The 14469-nt window shown below is 48.5% G+C and overlaps 1 protein-coding gene across 11 annotated transcripts in view; it reads left to right on the top strand.

The window, feature by feature from the left end:
* The window catches only part of KIF1A (kinesin family member 1A), a 181620-nt gene that overhangs the window by 101295 nt on the left and 65856 nt on the right, over positions 1–14469 (top strand). For 10 of the 11 annotated variants that reach the window (XM_030575581.1, XM_030575583.1, XM_030575589.1 and 7 more), the window contains 6 exons: positions 2686–2765; positions 3492–3598; positions 6727–6810; positions 7122–7302; positions 7451–7523; positions 7882–7975. In XM_030575581.1, the coding sequence (XP_030431441.1) occupies positions 2686–2765; positions 3492–3598; positions 6727–6810; positions 7122–7302; positions 7451–7523; positions 7882–7975 (619 nt within the window). The remainder of the gene's footprint in view (positions 1–2685; positions 2766–3491; positions 3599–6726; positions 6811–7121; positions 7303–7450; positions 7524–7881; positions 7976–14469) is intronic. The other variant, XM_030575582.1, reaches the window with a different exon arrangement.

A 14469-nucleotide genomic window follows, 5' to 3' on the forward strand; every position in this document is an offset into this window, starting at 1 on the left:
TATCCTAACAAAAAACACCTTAGCAGTTCTCCCCAAGTTAGACCTGGTGTCCCAGGACGAAGGAAAAGCTGCAAGGGTTAGCTTAACACAGGCTGCAAAGCAGGAAGATCTAGATGAGAAAGTGAGAGGAAGAAGTGGAAGAAGCCAGCTCAGTGAGGGGGAGGAGGAAAGAAGCGACCTCATCATCTGTTACGACCAGGCTTTAGTAGATTGGGTGGAGGATGTGGAAGAGACATTTTGGCTACTCCCAATTGTCAAATAGACCTAGGCTCTGGCTACACTTGCAGATGTAGAGCGCTGGGAGTTAAACCAGCCCTTGGAGACAGCAGCAGGGAAAGCGCTGCAATGTGTTTACACTGTCAGCTGCAAGCACAGGGGCGTGGCCACATTAGTAGCTCTTGCAATGCCACAGAGAGCAGTGCATTGTGGTAGCTATCCCAGTGTGCAGGTGACTGCAGTGTGCTTTTCAAATGGGAGGGTGGAATGTGACAGAGTTTGTGTTGTGGGTATGTGGGGGAAGAGACAGTGTGTTTTGGGGAGCAGAGAGTGTGTCAGCATGCTGTCTTGTAAGTTCAGACAGTGGCAGGGGGAAACCCTCACATCAGCCCGTCCCCCCTGCCTCTCTCTCACACACAAGCACAAACCCCTGCCTCTGCAGCAGCAGCATTCCACAGTAATGGTTTGCTTTGTGTCCCGGAGCAGATAAGCATGCCAGATGTCAGAAATGGAGCTTTGAAAGGGGATATCCATGTGCCTGCAGCCAAGTTCAAAACAATGACCAGAGTGGCCACTTGACTTCAAGGGATTATGGGACATTTCTGGCAGCCAATCACAGTGCAGTAATGCAACACATCGTCCACAATGACACCCCGGTGTTTCAGCCAGGGCACAGCAAGCTCTATGCTTTTCGTGGAGGTGGATTACTAGGGGTGCTCCAGCCGCGGAGTCCAGGCGCTCTAAGTGCCTTGCCAGTGTGAACACCTCAGGAGTTAGGGTGCTTGGGGCTGGTTTAATGCACTCTAACTTGCAAGTGTAGCCAAGCTCTCAGTAACTGATTCTTTGTGCATCTGGGGGCTCTCTTCCTGTGAGGCAGGGACTGAGGATCTAGGAACCCAACTCAAGAATCACCTAATCATATAAATCAGGAATTGCTTGAGGTCTGTGATCTTCATCTTTTAATAAACAGCTCTTCCACTCTACAGTGTTTATTGACTGTTTGCCCTTGCATGAGGGACAGTTTCTGATCCTCTTTGCATGCCATTTAGACTGGTTTTATGTTTGTGATTGATTTTAGAGGAGCTCCCACAAGGGATCAATCAGGTGTAAGAGTATAACAGGGTGAGCCTGCTCTCAGAAGTACTCTGCTTCTGGCAGCTAAAATTCCAGCACTGAGTACTTCCTCCTAGCAGTACAGTTGCTCCTTGGCCATTTGGGGGTGCATTACTTGTGCTATGGGAGGGCTTTGCTGGCTGTAATTGAATAAGGAAGCTGCTGTACCATGTGTGGTGGATTCAGGAATCTCGGCTCCAGGATGTAGTAGGCCCTCCTGTGTTACAGTAGTATGTCCATGCCCCTTGGCTCACATGACCCACTTGACTTTTACTCAAATGCAGGGTGGTATTAGACAGCTGAGGCAAATTTCTTAACATTTTCCAAGCCAATTAGAGAAGCAATGTCAATGCTGAACAGACCCGATTTCCCCCACCTCCACGTGGCGCCGTCAGTGGCACCTATGCAAAGCGGGTGTGAATGTAGCTTGCTGTGAATAGAAAGCCTGATATGCCTTCTTGGCATGAAAGTAAATGGCCTGGTGAGATGCAGGGCACAGGAGAGCCAGGCCCCAGCTCCGCTGTTCCTGCTTCTGTTTTGATTTTTAATCAGCTTGTGAGGCACTGTTCAGGGAGGCAGGGACTGTCAAAGGAATTAGAAGCCCAGTGAGTGTCAGTGGGTGTTGGGCATCTGACTCTCTTTTGCCACCTTTGAAAATCCTTATGTGACATTCCCCTCTGGTGTTATCTGGACTGGTGATCTGCTTGGCCACTCCAATCCTTGGCTCTGGGAGCCAGCCTTACCCTGCTCTGCTGTGAGAACCCCCACTCCTGGGCTGTTCACGCACAGCCTCTGGCAGGTAAGCTGCTCCCAGCAGGGTGACTCCCTCGAGAGTCCAACAGATTCTTTTGTTGCTGTCTAGGTCAGCATCCTTTAAGGCTGGGTTTGTCCCATACAGATGTGATGAGGTTTGAACTGCCTCTCACCTCTTGGAAAGTTTTTGTCTAGGCTTGCTTTAAGCCATGAGGATACATTTTCAGCCTCATAACTATATACATGAAATTATAACCTATAACATTACTAGAATAACTACTATAATATCACTATAACAACCATGCTCAGTGCATCATGAGCCTTCCGAAGACAGTCAACATGACAAACTTTGCATTGGATACCACACAGTCATTTTACAAGGATGAACATGGGGTATTGAGTGTTTCCCCGAGGTACAGAGTGTCTCACTCTACCCCAAATGTTCTATCCCAGAATTATGCTGGGGCAGGAGTAGGGGCTCCATGCAGTGGAGCAGCCTGTCAGGTGGGTGTATTTTCAAGGGCAGGGCTGTCCTGGGACATGTCTCTGTGTCTGGCGTGGATACTGAGGATGCCTTTGACCCGTTGTCTCTTTCCCTCCCAGACACCTCACCTGGTAAATCTCAACGAGGACCCGCTGATGTCTGAATGCCTTCTGTACTACATTAAGGATGGGATAACCAGGTGAGGGGTATAACCACCACAGAATCAGGTAGCACTAGTGTGTCTGCTGAAATGAACAGATTTAGACTCTGCTTGTCTGAGTGCAGGGCAGGCCCAGGGCATGGGATCTCCTTCTCCTCCTCATTCACTGCTGAGCCAGGTACTGGTGCTCTGTTGCTATCCAACTCAGGTCACCAGTGGCAAAGGGACCTGATACTATAGAGCAATTGCAGCCCTGCCCTCTGCATGGTCCGAGTCAGGCTGGCCTTCCCAGGGAAGTAAACTGAAGGGGAATCTAATTTATGTGTTCCCATGGATTTAGTGTGCTGCACCGTGAAGGGGACCTGGGCAGCCTATCCTTGTGGAAGAATGTCCCATCCTGGGGATGGGCGAGGGCTCCCCGCTGCAGAAGTCCTGGCCCTACACTACCCAGGCGTACTGTGAAGGGGAGCGGACCCCGGGCAGAGGGAGAGAGCAGATGCAGAGTCTAATTCCACCACTTGGAAGGGATGCGTTAGCTAGTGTATACTGGCATGCAAAAAGTCATGTTTCCCCATGACAGCTTCCAATTAAGATGTTGGCCTGGCTGCCCAGTGAGGCTCTCCTAGGACTGGATCCAAAGCCCATTAAAGTAGATGGAATGACCAGTGGGCTTTGGATCAGGCTATTTGAGTGCACTGCTGCCAGCGGCCTGAAACCTGGTGCATTGTTGCCAGGGAACTCCATTAAGTCTGTGTCTGTCCGCAGGGTCGGCCGAGAGGATGCAGAGAGGAGGCAGGACATCGTGTTGAGTGGACATTTCATTAAGGAAGAGCACTGCATTTTCCGCAGCAACACCAAGGCCAGTGGCGAAGGTACCCTTGGACAGACAGCCTCACACGTCCACACTCTGTGCACTCTCCCCAGTTCAATCACATACCTGGCTCCCTGCAGCTCCTTCTTAGTGTTTGCAGCCAGGGCACCCCAGCTTTTACTTACATCCAGGAGGACTGGGGCACTGATGCCTGTCAAGCAGGACAGGCACCTCGTCTCTACCTACTTGTCAAGGTGGGGTGTGTGGGAATACAGCCTTTGTAGGATGTGCTGTGATACCGCCACATGTCTCCTGGGTTGGGTCATTCCTATTTCCTTTCTTGCATTTGTTGAAGCACAGTCAGACCAATCTCCTGGCTGTGCCAGCTTCCCCAGTCACACCCCTTGAAAGGCAGCTAGCAGTGCGGAGCACTGGTACAGCACTGTTGCCTTCCATAGCCGCACCACTGTCAGAAGTGAAGGGAAGCAGCTCGAGGGAATTGCTAAGGCGATTCTGTAAGGCAAATCAAGAAGAAGAGAAGATGGTGTGAAAGAAAAGAAAAGAAAGGGAGGCTGTATCCCTTGCCGAAGACATTCTGCATTGTCTGAGGCTATCCCTCCTGCAAAATGAGTGCAAACTTGCCTGCTCACAGGAAGCAAGGGGGGTAAATCTCTGGGATTGATTTGCGGAAAGGCCAGAGACTCAGGCTCTGTTTTTTTCTTAATCTCTTCCTTGTTAAATCTGTGCCTGTGCACAGTCTTTCAGAACGTGCTTTGTAGCTTTGATGGGAGCATGGTCCAACCCCTAGAATCAGTGGTAGATGTCACTAGCCAAGCAGAGTGAGGCCTAGCACTCAGCTCAGTGGCATTTTGCTGTTTGCAGTCTGAGATGCACAGGGAAGCATATTGTTCAATATGGTGACTAGGCCTGATTTTCACCTTGTGCCCATTTGGTACTCGGGCAGTGGAGCAGTGGAGACATCTGAGGTAGCACAGCCAGTCATCACTCCCTCCCTCTAGTTCATTTGAATACTTCAATCCTGTTGGTTAAAATGAGTCAGCAGGTGAAACTGCAGGTCAGGATTCTGCTCTGCTTTGTCAGAGTTGGGGGGCCAGGGGCTCAGGACTGAAACAATGGGGGCTGCTTCAGGTCAGGAGCTGTGTTGGTAGAGTAGGAGTGAGGCTGGAGATTTGAATTGTGGCTCCCTCAACACTGTGCCTGGCCTGGGGTGCGGAAACAATTGGTTTAGTGGGGGTACTGAAAGCCATTGAACCAAACTGTAATATAATGGAAACCACTTCAAGGCAGAGGATGCGGCACCACCCCCATCCTGTTCCCTCTAATTTTTTCTATCCATGGGTGGAATGAATTTTGTAAAGTGTACCATATTGAGGTAATGTGAAGATGTGCGCCACCAGCAGAAACAAGAAACCTAGATATTTATATATTTTTAAAAAGTTATCATAGGGATAATTACTCCAGCCAGGACAGGGTAGGCATTTTAGAACTCACTAATCAATGAATTAAATTTAAGCGTAAGAGAGAAATAGAAATTATGAAATGCATAGACCAGTCAAAACACTAAAACAACACACTCTGAAATGTGTTGGGAGGTGAGTGTGAAAGACAGAATGTGTGTGTGTGTGTGAGACACACACAGAGAGACACGCTGCCCCTTTATGTAGATCGGCACTCAGCAGTCTGAAGCCTGCTCCCTGCTTGTTTAGACACAGCAACAGTTGTCAGCCAGCTCTGTCCTGAGCCCTGTCGTGTCCCCCCCCTTCTCTGTGGAGATGGGGTACAGGGGAGGGGGACACTGACATCAGCAGTCTCCTCTCCTCCCCCACACTCTGCACAGCAAGCAGGAGGCTCCCAGGAGCTGGCCAGAGGCAAAGGGCAGGAGCACCTGAAGTGCATGGCACTTGATAGCTGCCTGGGCAGCATCACAGCTTAGTGGGGACTTAGATCCCAGCACCCCTAGTTACAGCACGTATGTGTCTGGCTCAGGCACAATCATTTCCCTTTGCGTAGTCAGAAGGGTTGTAGTTCATGTAAACATTGTAAATCATGTGGTGCGGCAGACAGAGATTCCTTAGCTTGCTGCACCCAGTGGGCAGTCTCAAGAGGAGAGAAGACAGGCAGGCAGCAGGGTTCGGGTTCAGGTTACTGGTAGGTGTTGCCTCAGTGCTGTGAGGGGAGGTTGTTATTAATACAAAATTGATGACGCCAAGAAAAGTGGCAGCCTGGCTGACTCAACATAATACAGGTTTGCTGGCAGTGTCCTGTAAAATCACTACAGGTTTAGGGATAGAGACTGCTTTCCTGCCCCTCCTCCCACCTGCAGCAGCAATGGGGTGGGCATCCCACTGGCATGCAAAAGCAATGCATTGTTAAAGTCTGGAGTGGCCCAGTCCCTGTTTCACCCTGTCCAGGAATCTCGTGCAGCCTAGCTTGCTGAATTGGCCAGCAGGTGGCAGTACCGCAGTATAACATCCTGTTTGGAGGGTACTTCTCACCGAGTGACTAGAGAACAAATAACACAGCTCGCAGATCCCTGAGCATCCTAGGGTCCCTCTGTTTACTCAGCATCATGTGCTGTCCCCTCTTACACGTGCTACATAGTGCTTTGTTCTGTGAGCAGCCCCCGGGCTGTCTGGGACTAGTTGTGACATGGGAGGGAGCGGGGCATATTCTGGCTCTCGTGATTAATGCTCAAGGACTGATGGCAGGTAGTTTGCAGTCTGCAGATCCAGGCTGGACTTTGGCATGGAAGAGACAAACAATGCCAGTGAAATAAAGAAGGTGGTGTAGGCCTGCCCTGTGGGAACGTATGGAAAGTAACCTGATATTTATAATTAAAATACAGATAGAGGGGAAGATCTTCAAAAGCACCTCAAGGGTTTAGAAGCACCAGCTCCATTGATTTTTCAGCGAGACACACTCCTAAATTCCACTGGCACTTTTGAAATACAACCTTGTTGTATGTGCTTGGGTCCAGCTCCACGTCTGGAGCAGGGTGTCCACTGGCATCAAGATGCTAAACAAACAGCCCTGCCTGCCTATCGCAGCCCATAGGGCCTGCACAGCCAACATTTCCAATGAGATCAGGAGACCAGCAGCTCTTCAGGCCTCTGCTCTCCTTCACACATCTTCTCCTGTCTCTTTCTCTCTCCTATGCCTTTCCCGCAGTAGTGGTGACACTAGAACCTTGCGAAGGGGCCGACACCTACGTCAATGGCAAAAAAGTGATGGAACCCAGTGTCTTGCGATCTGGTAGGTCATGCTTCAAAGGGGGTGATTGACTCAGCACTGACAGACTGCTTTAACCACTGACCCACATCGATCCCCTTACAGAAGCATACCAGGGCAGATGGTGGTTCTAGTCTAGCGGCATCAGTGCAGAGACAGTGGGGGATAGTCAGTGGGCTACTCATGCTCAAGTGCTCTGTTGAATCAGGGCATAAGTCATGGGACACGAGAGGCCTTGTTGGTGGAAATCCTGCTGTGCAACCCTTGCCACTGAGTTGGGGTTCCTGCATATACTGGAGAACTCAATGGTTAACTGTGAACTGCCCTCCCCAAAGGAAATCGCATCATCATGGGGAAGAGCCATGTGTTCCGATTCAACCACCCTGAGCAGGCTCGCCAGGAGCGGGAGCGGACCCCATGTGCAGAGACCCCCGCGGAGCCAGTGGACTGGGCCTTCGCGCAACGAGAGCTGCTGGAGAAACAAGGCATTGACATGAAGCAGGAGATGGAGCAGAGGTGAGGAGGCATGGGGGAGGTAGAGGAGATGAGGGATCATGGAGGGAGGGGAACATGGAGAGGTGGAGCAGAAGGGAAGAAAATGGGGTGTCAGCCAGTAACTGGATCTGTCCAGGTTTGTCATTTTGTCCTTCCTAATTCTTCCCAGGCTTCAGGAACTGGAGGACCAATACCGCAAAGAGAGAGAAGAGGCCAACTATCTTCTTGAGCAGCAGAGACTGGTAGGTGGCACACACATTCTGCTTCTTATCTGGTTCATCAGAACAACGCTAGTCACCGTCAAGGCGCAGACTGGAGTTGAGTCGGTAGTCTGAACAATGGATAGTGTGCTGACATGAGTAGGGTGGATCTGCATCCTCTGAAGAGGCTACGTAGACTGGAAATATCATGTGTCTCCACATCTCACGGGGCCTTTTAGACGAGTGAACACAGCTGAGGGGTAGGTTGGCTTTCTACAGGGAGTGGAGCCATTTGTCAGTTTTAGGGGATCGAGAGAGACCTGGTACAGGAAGGGGGTGGTCAAAATCAAGAAGACAGTTGTTTGTGGATTATTTCCTTATCTTCCCCCATTTCCCTCAGGACTATGAGAGTAAACTGGAGGCTTTACAGAAGCAGATGGACTCCAGGTATTATCCTGAGGCCAATGAGGAAGAGGAAGAACCCGAAGATGAAGGTAAAAGTTCAGTGAAAGCAGAGAGCGACTGAAATAAATTATGCATGAGAGAACAAGCCTTTTCCACTTTTGCTGGACAATGACACTTCCTGATGGCCCAGGTTGCGGGGATCTGGTCTGTTACGATGAAAGTCCGAAAGATCCAGGTCTATCGGCAGGAGCCTCTCTCTTATCATAAGAATGGCCCTAGTGAATCAGACCAAAGGTCCATCTAGCCCAGTATCCTGTCTTCTAACAGTGGCCAATGCCAGGTGCTCCAGAGGGAATTAACAGAACAGGTAATCATCAAGTGATCCATCCTCTGTCACTCATTCCCGGCTTCTGGCAAACAGAGGCTAGGGACACCATTCCTGCCCATCTTGGCTAATAGCCATTGATGGACCTATTTTCCATGAACTTATCTAGTTATTTTTTGAACCCCGTTATGGTCTTGGCCTTCACAACATCCTCTAGCAAGGAGTTCCATAAGTTGACTGTGCATGGTGTAAAGAAATACTTCCTTTTATTTGTTTTAAACCTGCTGCCTATTAATTTCATTAGGTGACCCCTAGTTCTTGTGTTATGAGAAGTAGTAAACAACACTTACTTATTTATTTTATCCACCGCAGTCATGATTTTATAGACCTCAATCATATCTCCCCTTAGCTGTTTTTTTTCCAAGCTGAAAAGTCCCAGTCTTATTAATCTCTCCTCATACAGAAGCCGTTCCATATCCCTAATCATTTTTGTTGCCCTTTTCTGAACCTTTTCCAATTCCAATATATCCTTTTTGAGATGAGGCGACCCTATCTGCGCACAGTATTCAAGATGGGGGCATACCGTGGATTTACATAGAAGCAACATGATCTTTTCTGTCCTAGTATCTATCCCTTTCTTAATTATTTCCAACATTCTGTTCCCTTTTTTGATTGCTGCTGCACGTTGCGTGGATGTTTTCAGAGAACTATCCACAGTGACTCCAGGATCTCTTTCTTGAGTGGTAACAGCTAATTTAGACCCCATCATTTTATATGTATAGTTGGGATTATGCTTTCCAATGTGCATCACTTTGCATTTATCAGCATTAAATTTCATCTGCCATTTTGTTGGCCAGTCACCCAGTTTTGAGAGATTCTTTTGTAGCTCTTTGCAGTCTGCTTGGGTCTTAACTATCTTGAGTAATTTTGTATCATCTGCAAATTTTACCACCTCACTGTTTACCCTTTTTTCCAGATCATTTATGAATATGTTGAATAGGACTGGTCCCAGAACAGACCCCTGGGGAACACCACTATTTACCTCTCTCCATTCCGAAAACTGACCATTTATACCTACCCTTTGTTTCCTATATTTTAACCAGTTACCAATCCATGAGAGTATGTTCCCTCTTGTCCCGTGGCAGCTTACCTTGCATAAGAGCCTTTGGTGAGGGACCTTGTCATGGGCTGTCTGAAAATCTAAGTACACTATATCCACTGGATCCCCTTGGTCTACATGCTTGTTGACCCCCTCAAAGAATTCTAGTAGATTGGTGAGGCATGATTTCCCTTTGTTGAAACCATGTTGACTTTTCCTCCATAAAATATGTTCACCTATATGTCTGACAATATTGTTCTTTATTATAGCTTCAACCAGTTTGCCTGGTACTGAAGTCAGGCTTATAGGCCTGTAATTGCTGGGATCACCTCTGGAGCCCTTTTTAAAAATTGGCGTCACATTTCGTATCCTCCAGTCATCTGATACAGAAGCTGATTTAAATGATAGGTTACAGACTACAGTTAGTAATTCTGCAATTGGACATTTGAGTTCCTTCAGAACTCTTGGGTGAATACCATCTGATCCTGGTGACTTATTGCTGTTTATTTTATCAATTTGTTCCAAAACCTCCTCTAATGACACCTCAGTCTGGGACAGATCCTCCGATCTGTCACCTAAAAAGAATGGCTCAGGTTTGGGAATCTCCCTCACAGCCTCAATGCAAAGAATTAATTTAGTTTCTCCCCAATGGCCTTATCGTCCTTGAGTGCTCCTTTAGCACCTAGATCATCCAGTGGCCCCACTGGTTGTTTAGCAGTCTTCCTGCTTCTGATGTACTTAAAAAAAAAATTGCTATTATTTTTTGAGTCTTTGGCTAACGGTTCCTCATTCTTTTTTGGCCTTCCTAATTGTATTTTTACACTTCATTTGCCAGCGTTTGTGCTCCTTTTTATTTTCCTCACTAGGATTTAACTTTCACTTTTTAAAGGCAGTTTTTTGCCTCTCACTGCTTCTTTACTTTGTTGTTTAGGCATGGTGGCTCTTTTTTGGTTCTCTTACTATGTTTTTTTAATTTGGGGTATACATTTAAGTTGAGCCTCTATTATGGTGTCTTTTAAAAGTTTCTCCACAATTTGCAGAGATTTCACTTTTTGTGCTGTACCCTTTAAGTTCTGTTTAACTAACCTCCTCATTATTGTGTAGTTCCCCTTTCTGAAATTAAATGCTACAGTGGTGGGCCGCTGTGGTGTTTTTCTTGCCACAGGAATATTAAATTTAATTATATTATGGTCACTATTACCGAGAGGTCCAGCTATATTCACCTCTTGAACCAGATCCTGTGCTACACTTAGGACTAAATCAAGAATTGCCTCTCTTCTGGTTGGTTCCAGAACCAGCTGCTCCAAGAAGCAGTCATTTAAGGTGTCAAGAAACTTCACCTCTGCATCCCTTCCTGAGGTGACATGTACCCAGTCAATATGGGGATAATTGAAATCCCCCATTATTATTACTGAGTTTATTTTAATAGCCTCTCTGATCTCCCTCAGCATTTCACAGTCACTACCAACATCCTGGTCAGGTGGTTGGTAATATGTCCCTACCACTATATGCTTATTATTAGAGAATGGAATTTCTACCCATAGAGATTCTATGGTAGAGTTTGATTTATTTACGATTTTTACTTCATTTCATTCTACGCTCTCTTTCACATATAATGCCACTTCCCCACCAGCATGATCTGTTCTGTCCTTTCGATATATTTTGTACCCTGATATTACTGTATCCCATTGATTATCCTCATTCTACCAAGTTTCTGTGATGCCTATTATATCAATATCCTCATTTAATACGAGGCAGTCTAGTTCACCCATCTTATTACTTAGACTTCTAGCATTGGTATATAAACACTTTAAAACTTGTCTCCTTTTAGATGTCTGCCATTACACGATGTCATTGAATGGGACTCTTATTTGACTGTTTCTGATCAGACCCTGCCTATATTTTATCTTTTTCCATCCTCTGCTTCTCACTTCTCTATTAATAGATCCTCCCTTAAGGGATGTCTCTGTCTGAACCACGTGCTTCTCTGCACCTGTTGGCTTTCCCCCAGCCCTTAGTTTAAAAACTGCTCAGTGACCCTTTTATTTTAAGTGCCAGCAATCTGGTTCCATTTTGGTTTAGGTGGAGCCCATCCTTCCTGAATAGTCTCACCCTTTCCCCAGTGTTTCCCCATTTAAGTATCAAATAACTGTAGGTGTGTAGAATGCCACAGTGTGTAGAATGCCACAAAGGGGATGATTATAATGCTGAATGAAGGAGGCAGGGGGTCAAGATTGTTGCTTGTTAAATCACTAGTCTGAATTCAGGGGCCGGAGCTCTGCTCATTTGCCGGCATTTTCAGTATCTGCTTTGGATGCTGTAACTCTAATTCAAACACAGCAGATAGTGGTTACAGCAGATATTCATGCTGCACCCACATACCCCATTCTCCTTACTCCTTGCGTTCATGGTAGTACTGCCTACTGCTTCTTGAGGTACAGTTAAGAAGAAGCAGCATACAAATGTATAAGGCACAGAGAAGAAATAAGCATGAGGTCAGATTGCAAAATTTCTATAGTTGAAAGGTTGGCATAAATCAGTGGGGAATTCATTTATTGAAAATTAATCAGTTGTTCTCTGGTAAAATGTGGGTTCTTTGTTTTGTTTTAAAGGAAGGCAGATGGGAAAGTCACACTTCTAGAACAGAGAAAGGGTATCAGCATAACCCAGAGGGCCTGATTCTCCTTTATACCCAGGACTCTTTCCACCCCACTGGTACTGTAAAGGGGCATTAAAGTGGATATAAATTACGTTACCCCAATTTAAGGCAGCCAAAGGGCGTTAGTGTCAATGAGAATAAGACCATTACAATTTAAATCAGTGCTCTTATTGTAATTTATTTCCCCCACCTCTAGCAGTGTTTGGGAACCTTTAGCCATGTTTGGGCTGTTTCATACACATAACCTTTCCCATCCCTCATTTACCTTGACTGCTGACAGAGTGGAATTAGTTTTGGTTTATGGGGGACGTTGCCCTCCCTGTGTATCTGGGGTGTTTCTGTTGGACCTAGCACTGTGGTGTCCTCCTGACTTGTGGGTGGAACAATTATTAGGGCAAGAAGAAAAAACTGTATTTTCTCATGTTCAGAGCCAGTCACAAAATTATCACTGGTAAAGTTTGCAGGTGACACAAAAAGTGGGGGAGTGGTAAATAATAATGAGGGCAGGTCACTGAATCAGAGAAGTCTGGATTGCTTGGTAAACGGGACAAGCAAACATGTTTTAACACAGCTAAATGTAACTGTATACATCTAGGAACAAAGAATGCAGGCCACACTTGCAGGACAGGGGCTCTGTCCTGGGAAGCAGGAACTCTGAAAAAGATTTGGGGGTTGTGGTGAATAATCAGCAGACCGCGAGCTCTCAGTGTGATGCTGTGGCCAAAAGAGCTAGTGCTCCTGGGATGTTGTAGATGGGCAGACTCACCCCTGCAGTGCCTCCTCCTGGTAACTTCTGGGAATTAGCTTGATTCAGCTCTGGAGTGCCCTCTGCAGGCCGGTGATCTGCCTGTCCTCTTGGCACCCCCATGTCCCTCCCTGGACCCGGTGCCCTCTTACATGGGGTGCTGCCCTCTGGCAGTAACCCCTTTCTCTCAGGGTCTCCCCTCCGCAGGGAACCCCCACCCTCTATCCCCACCTTTCCTCAGTTTATGGCTACTGCCAGTCATTGTCTAGCCCCACACCCTGGGGCAGACTGCAATATCAGCCTACTCATCACTGGCAAGGAGGGTTTGGACCTGCTGCCTTGGCCTACCCCTGGGCTGCCCTCTGCAACCCCCAGTACCTATTAGCCCAATGCTAGGCCGCAGCCTGGGGCTTTCCAGGCTGGAGCTTCCCAGCTCTTCTGCCTTTCCCCAGCCCTGCTTCACTCAGGTACCCTGTCTCCAGCTCCCTGCAGCCAGGCCCATCTCCCTCTACAGCTAGAGAGAGACTCTCTTGGCTTCTGGCTTCGCTGGCCTTCTTATAAGGCCTTGTTGCTCAGTTTGGGAAGTGGCCCCAGCTGCAGCCACTTCCCCCAATCAGCCCAGCCTAAAGGCTGCTTTCTCCAGCCAAAGCCCCTTCCCAGGGCTGTTTTTAACCCCTTCAGGGCAGAAGCAGGGATCCACCCTGCTACAGATGTATAAAACCCTGGTCCCAAGGCCCACTGGGGATATCAGTTGGCGGCTCCTCCATGGGGCCGTGAGTACGGGCGTGTACTTGGCGCGGTTTACCCCTGTCCCGGACACCTGCCCCTTCTGCGGCGTGAGGGAGACCCTGGCGCACGTGTATTTAGAGTGTGCCAGGTTGCAGCCCCTACACCGGCTCCTCACAGCCATCCTCTTACGTTTTTGGTTACACTTTTCCCCTCACCTCCTTTTGTATGCACTCCCTATCCGTGGCCCCACGAAGTCCCGGGACCTCCTGGTCAACCTCCTCCTCGCCCTGGCGAAAAAGGCCATCTACGCGACCAGGGAGGGGAGGTTGGCCGACGGAGACTCCGGTGACTGTGGGGCTTGCTTCCGCTCCATGGTCCGATCACGCATCCGGGCGGAGTTCCTCTGGGCGGCGTCCACTGGCTCCCTTGACGCCTTCGAGGAGCAGTGGGCGCTGTCCGGGGTTCTCTGCTCGGTGTCCCCGTTAGGTTCCCTCCTTCTGACTCTTTGACCTCACTCCTGTCCCTGTTCTTTCATTAGTTGTCCCCCGCACTCAGTGGGTTCTGTGGCCCTGTGGTTCCTCCCCTTAGGCTGGGGGAGGATCCTTTAGCAGTGGGCGGGCTTCGCCCGCCCACTTCCCAGACACCCAATAGGTACAGATGTATAAAACCCTGGTCCCAAGGCCCACTGGGGATATCAGTTGGCGGCTCCTCCATGGGGCCATGAGCACGGGCGTGTACTTGGCGCAGTTTACCCCTGTCCCGGACACCTGCCCCTTCTGCGGCGTGCGGGAGACCCTGGCGCACGTGTATTTAGAGTGTGCCAGGTTGCAGCCCCTACACCGGCTCCTCACAGCCATCCTCTTACGTTTTTGGTTACACTTTTCCCCTCACCTCCTTTTGTTTGCACTCCCTATCCGTGGCCCCACGAAGTCCCGGGACCTCCTGGTCAACCTCCTCCTCGCCCTGGCGAAAAAGGCCATCCACGCGACCAGGGAGGGGAGGTTGGCCGATGGAGACTCCGGTGAC

The sequence above is a fragment of the Gopherus evgoodei genome, chromosome 9, assembly GCF_007399415.2.
Source record: "Gopherus evgoodei ecotype Sinaloan lineage chromosome 9, rGopEvg1_v1.p, whole genome shotgun sequence".
Lineage (NCBI taxonomy): Eukaryota > Metazoa > Chordata > Testudines > Testudinidae > Gopherus > Gopherus evgoodei.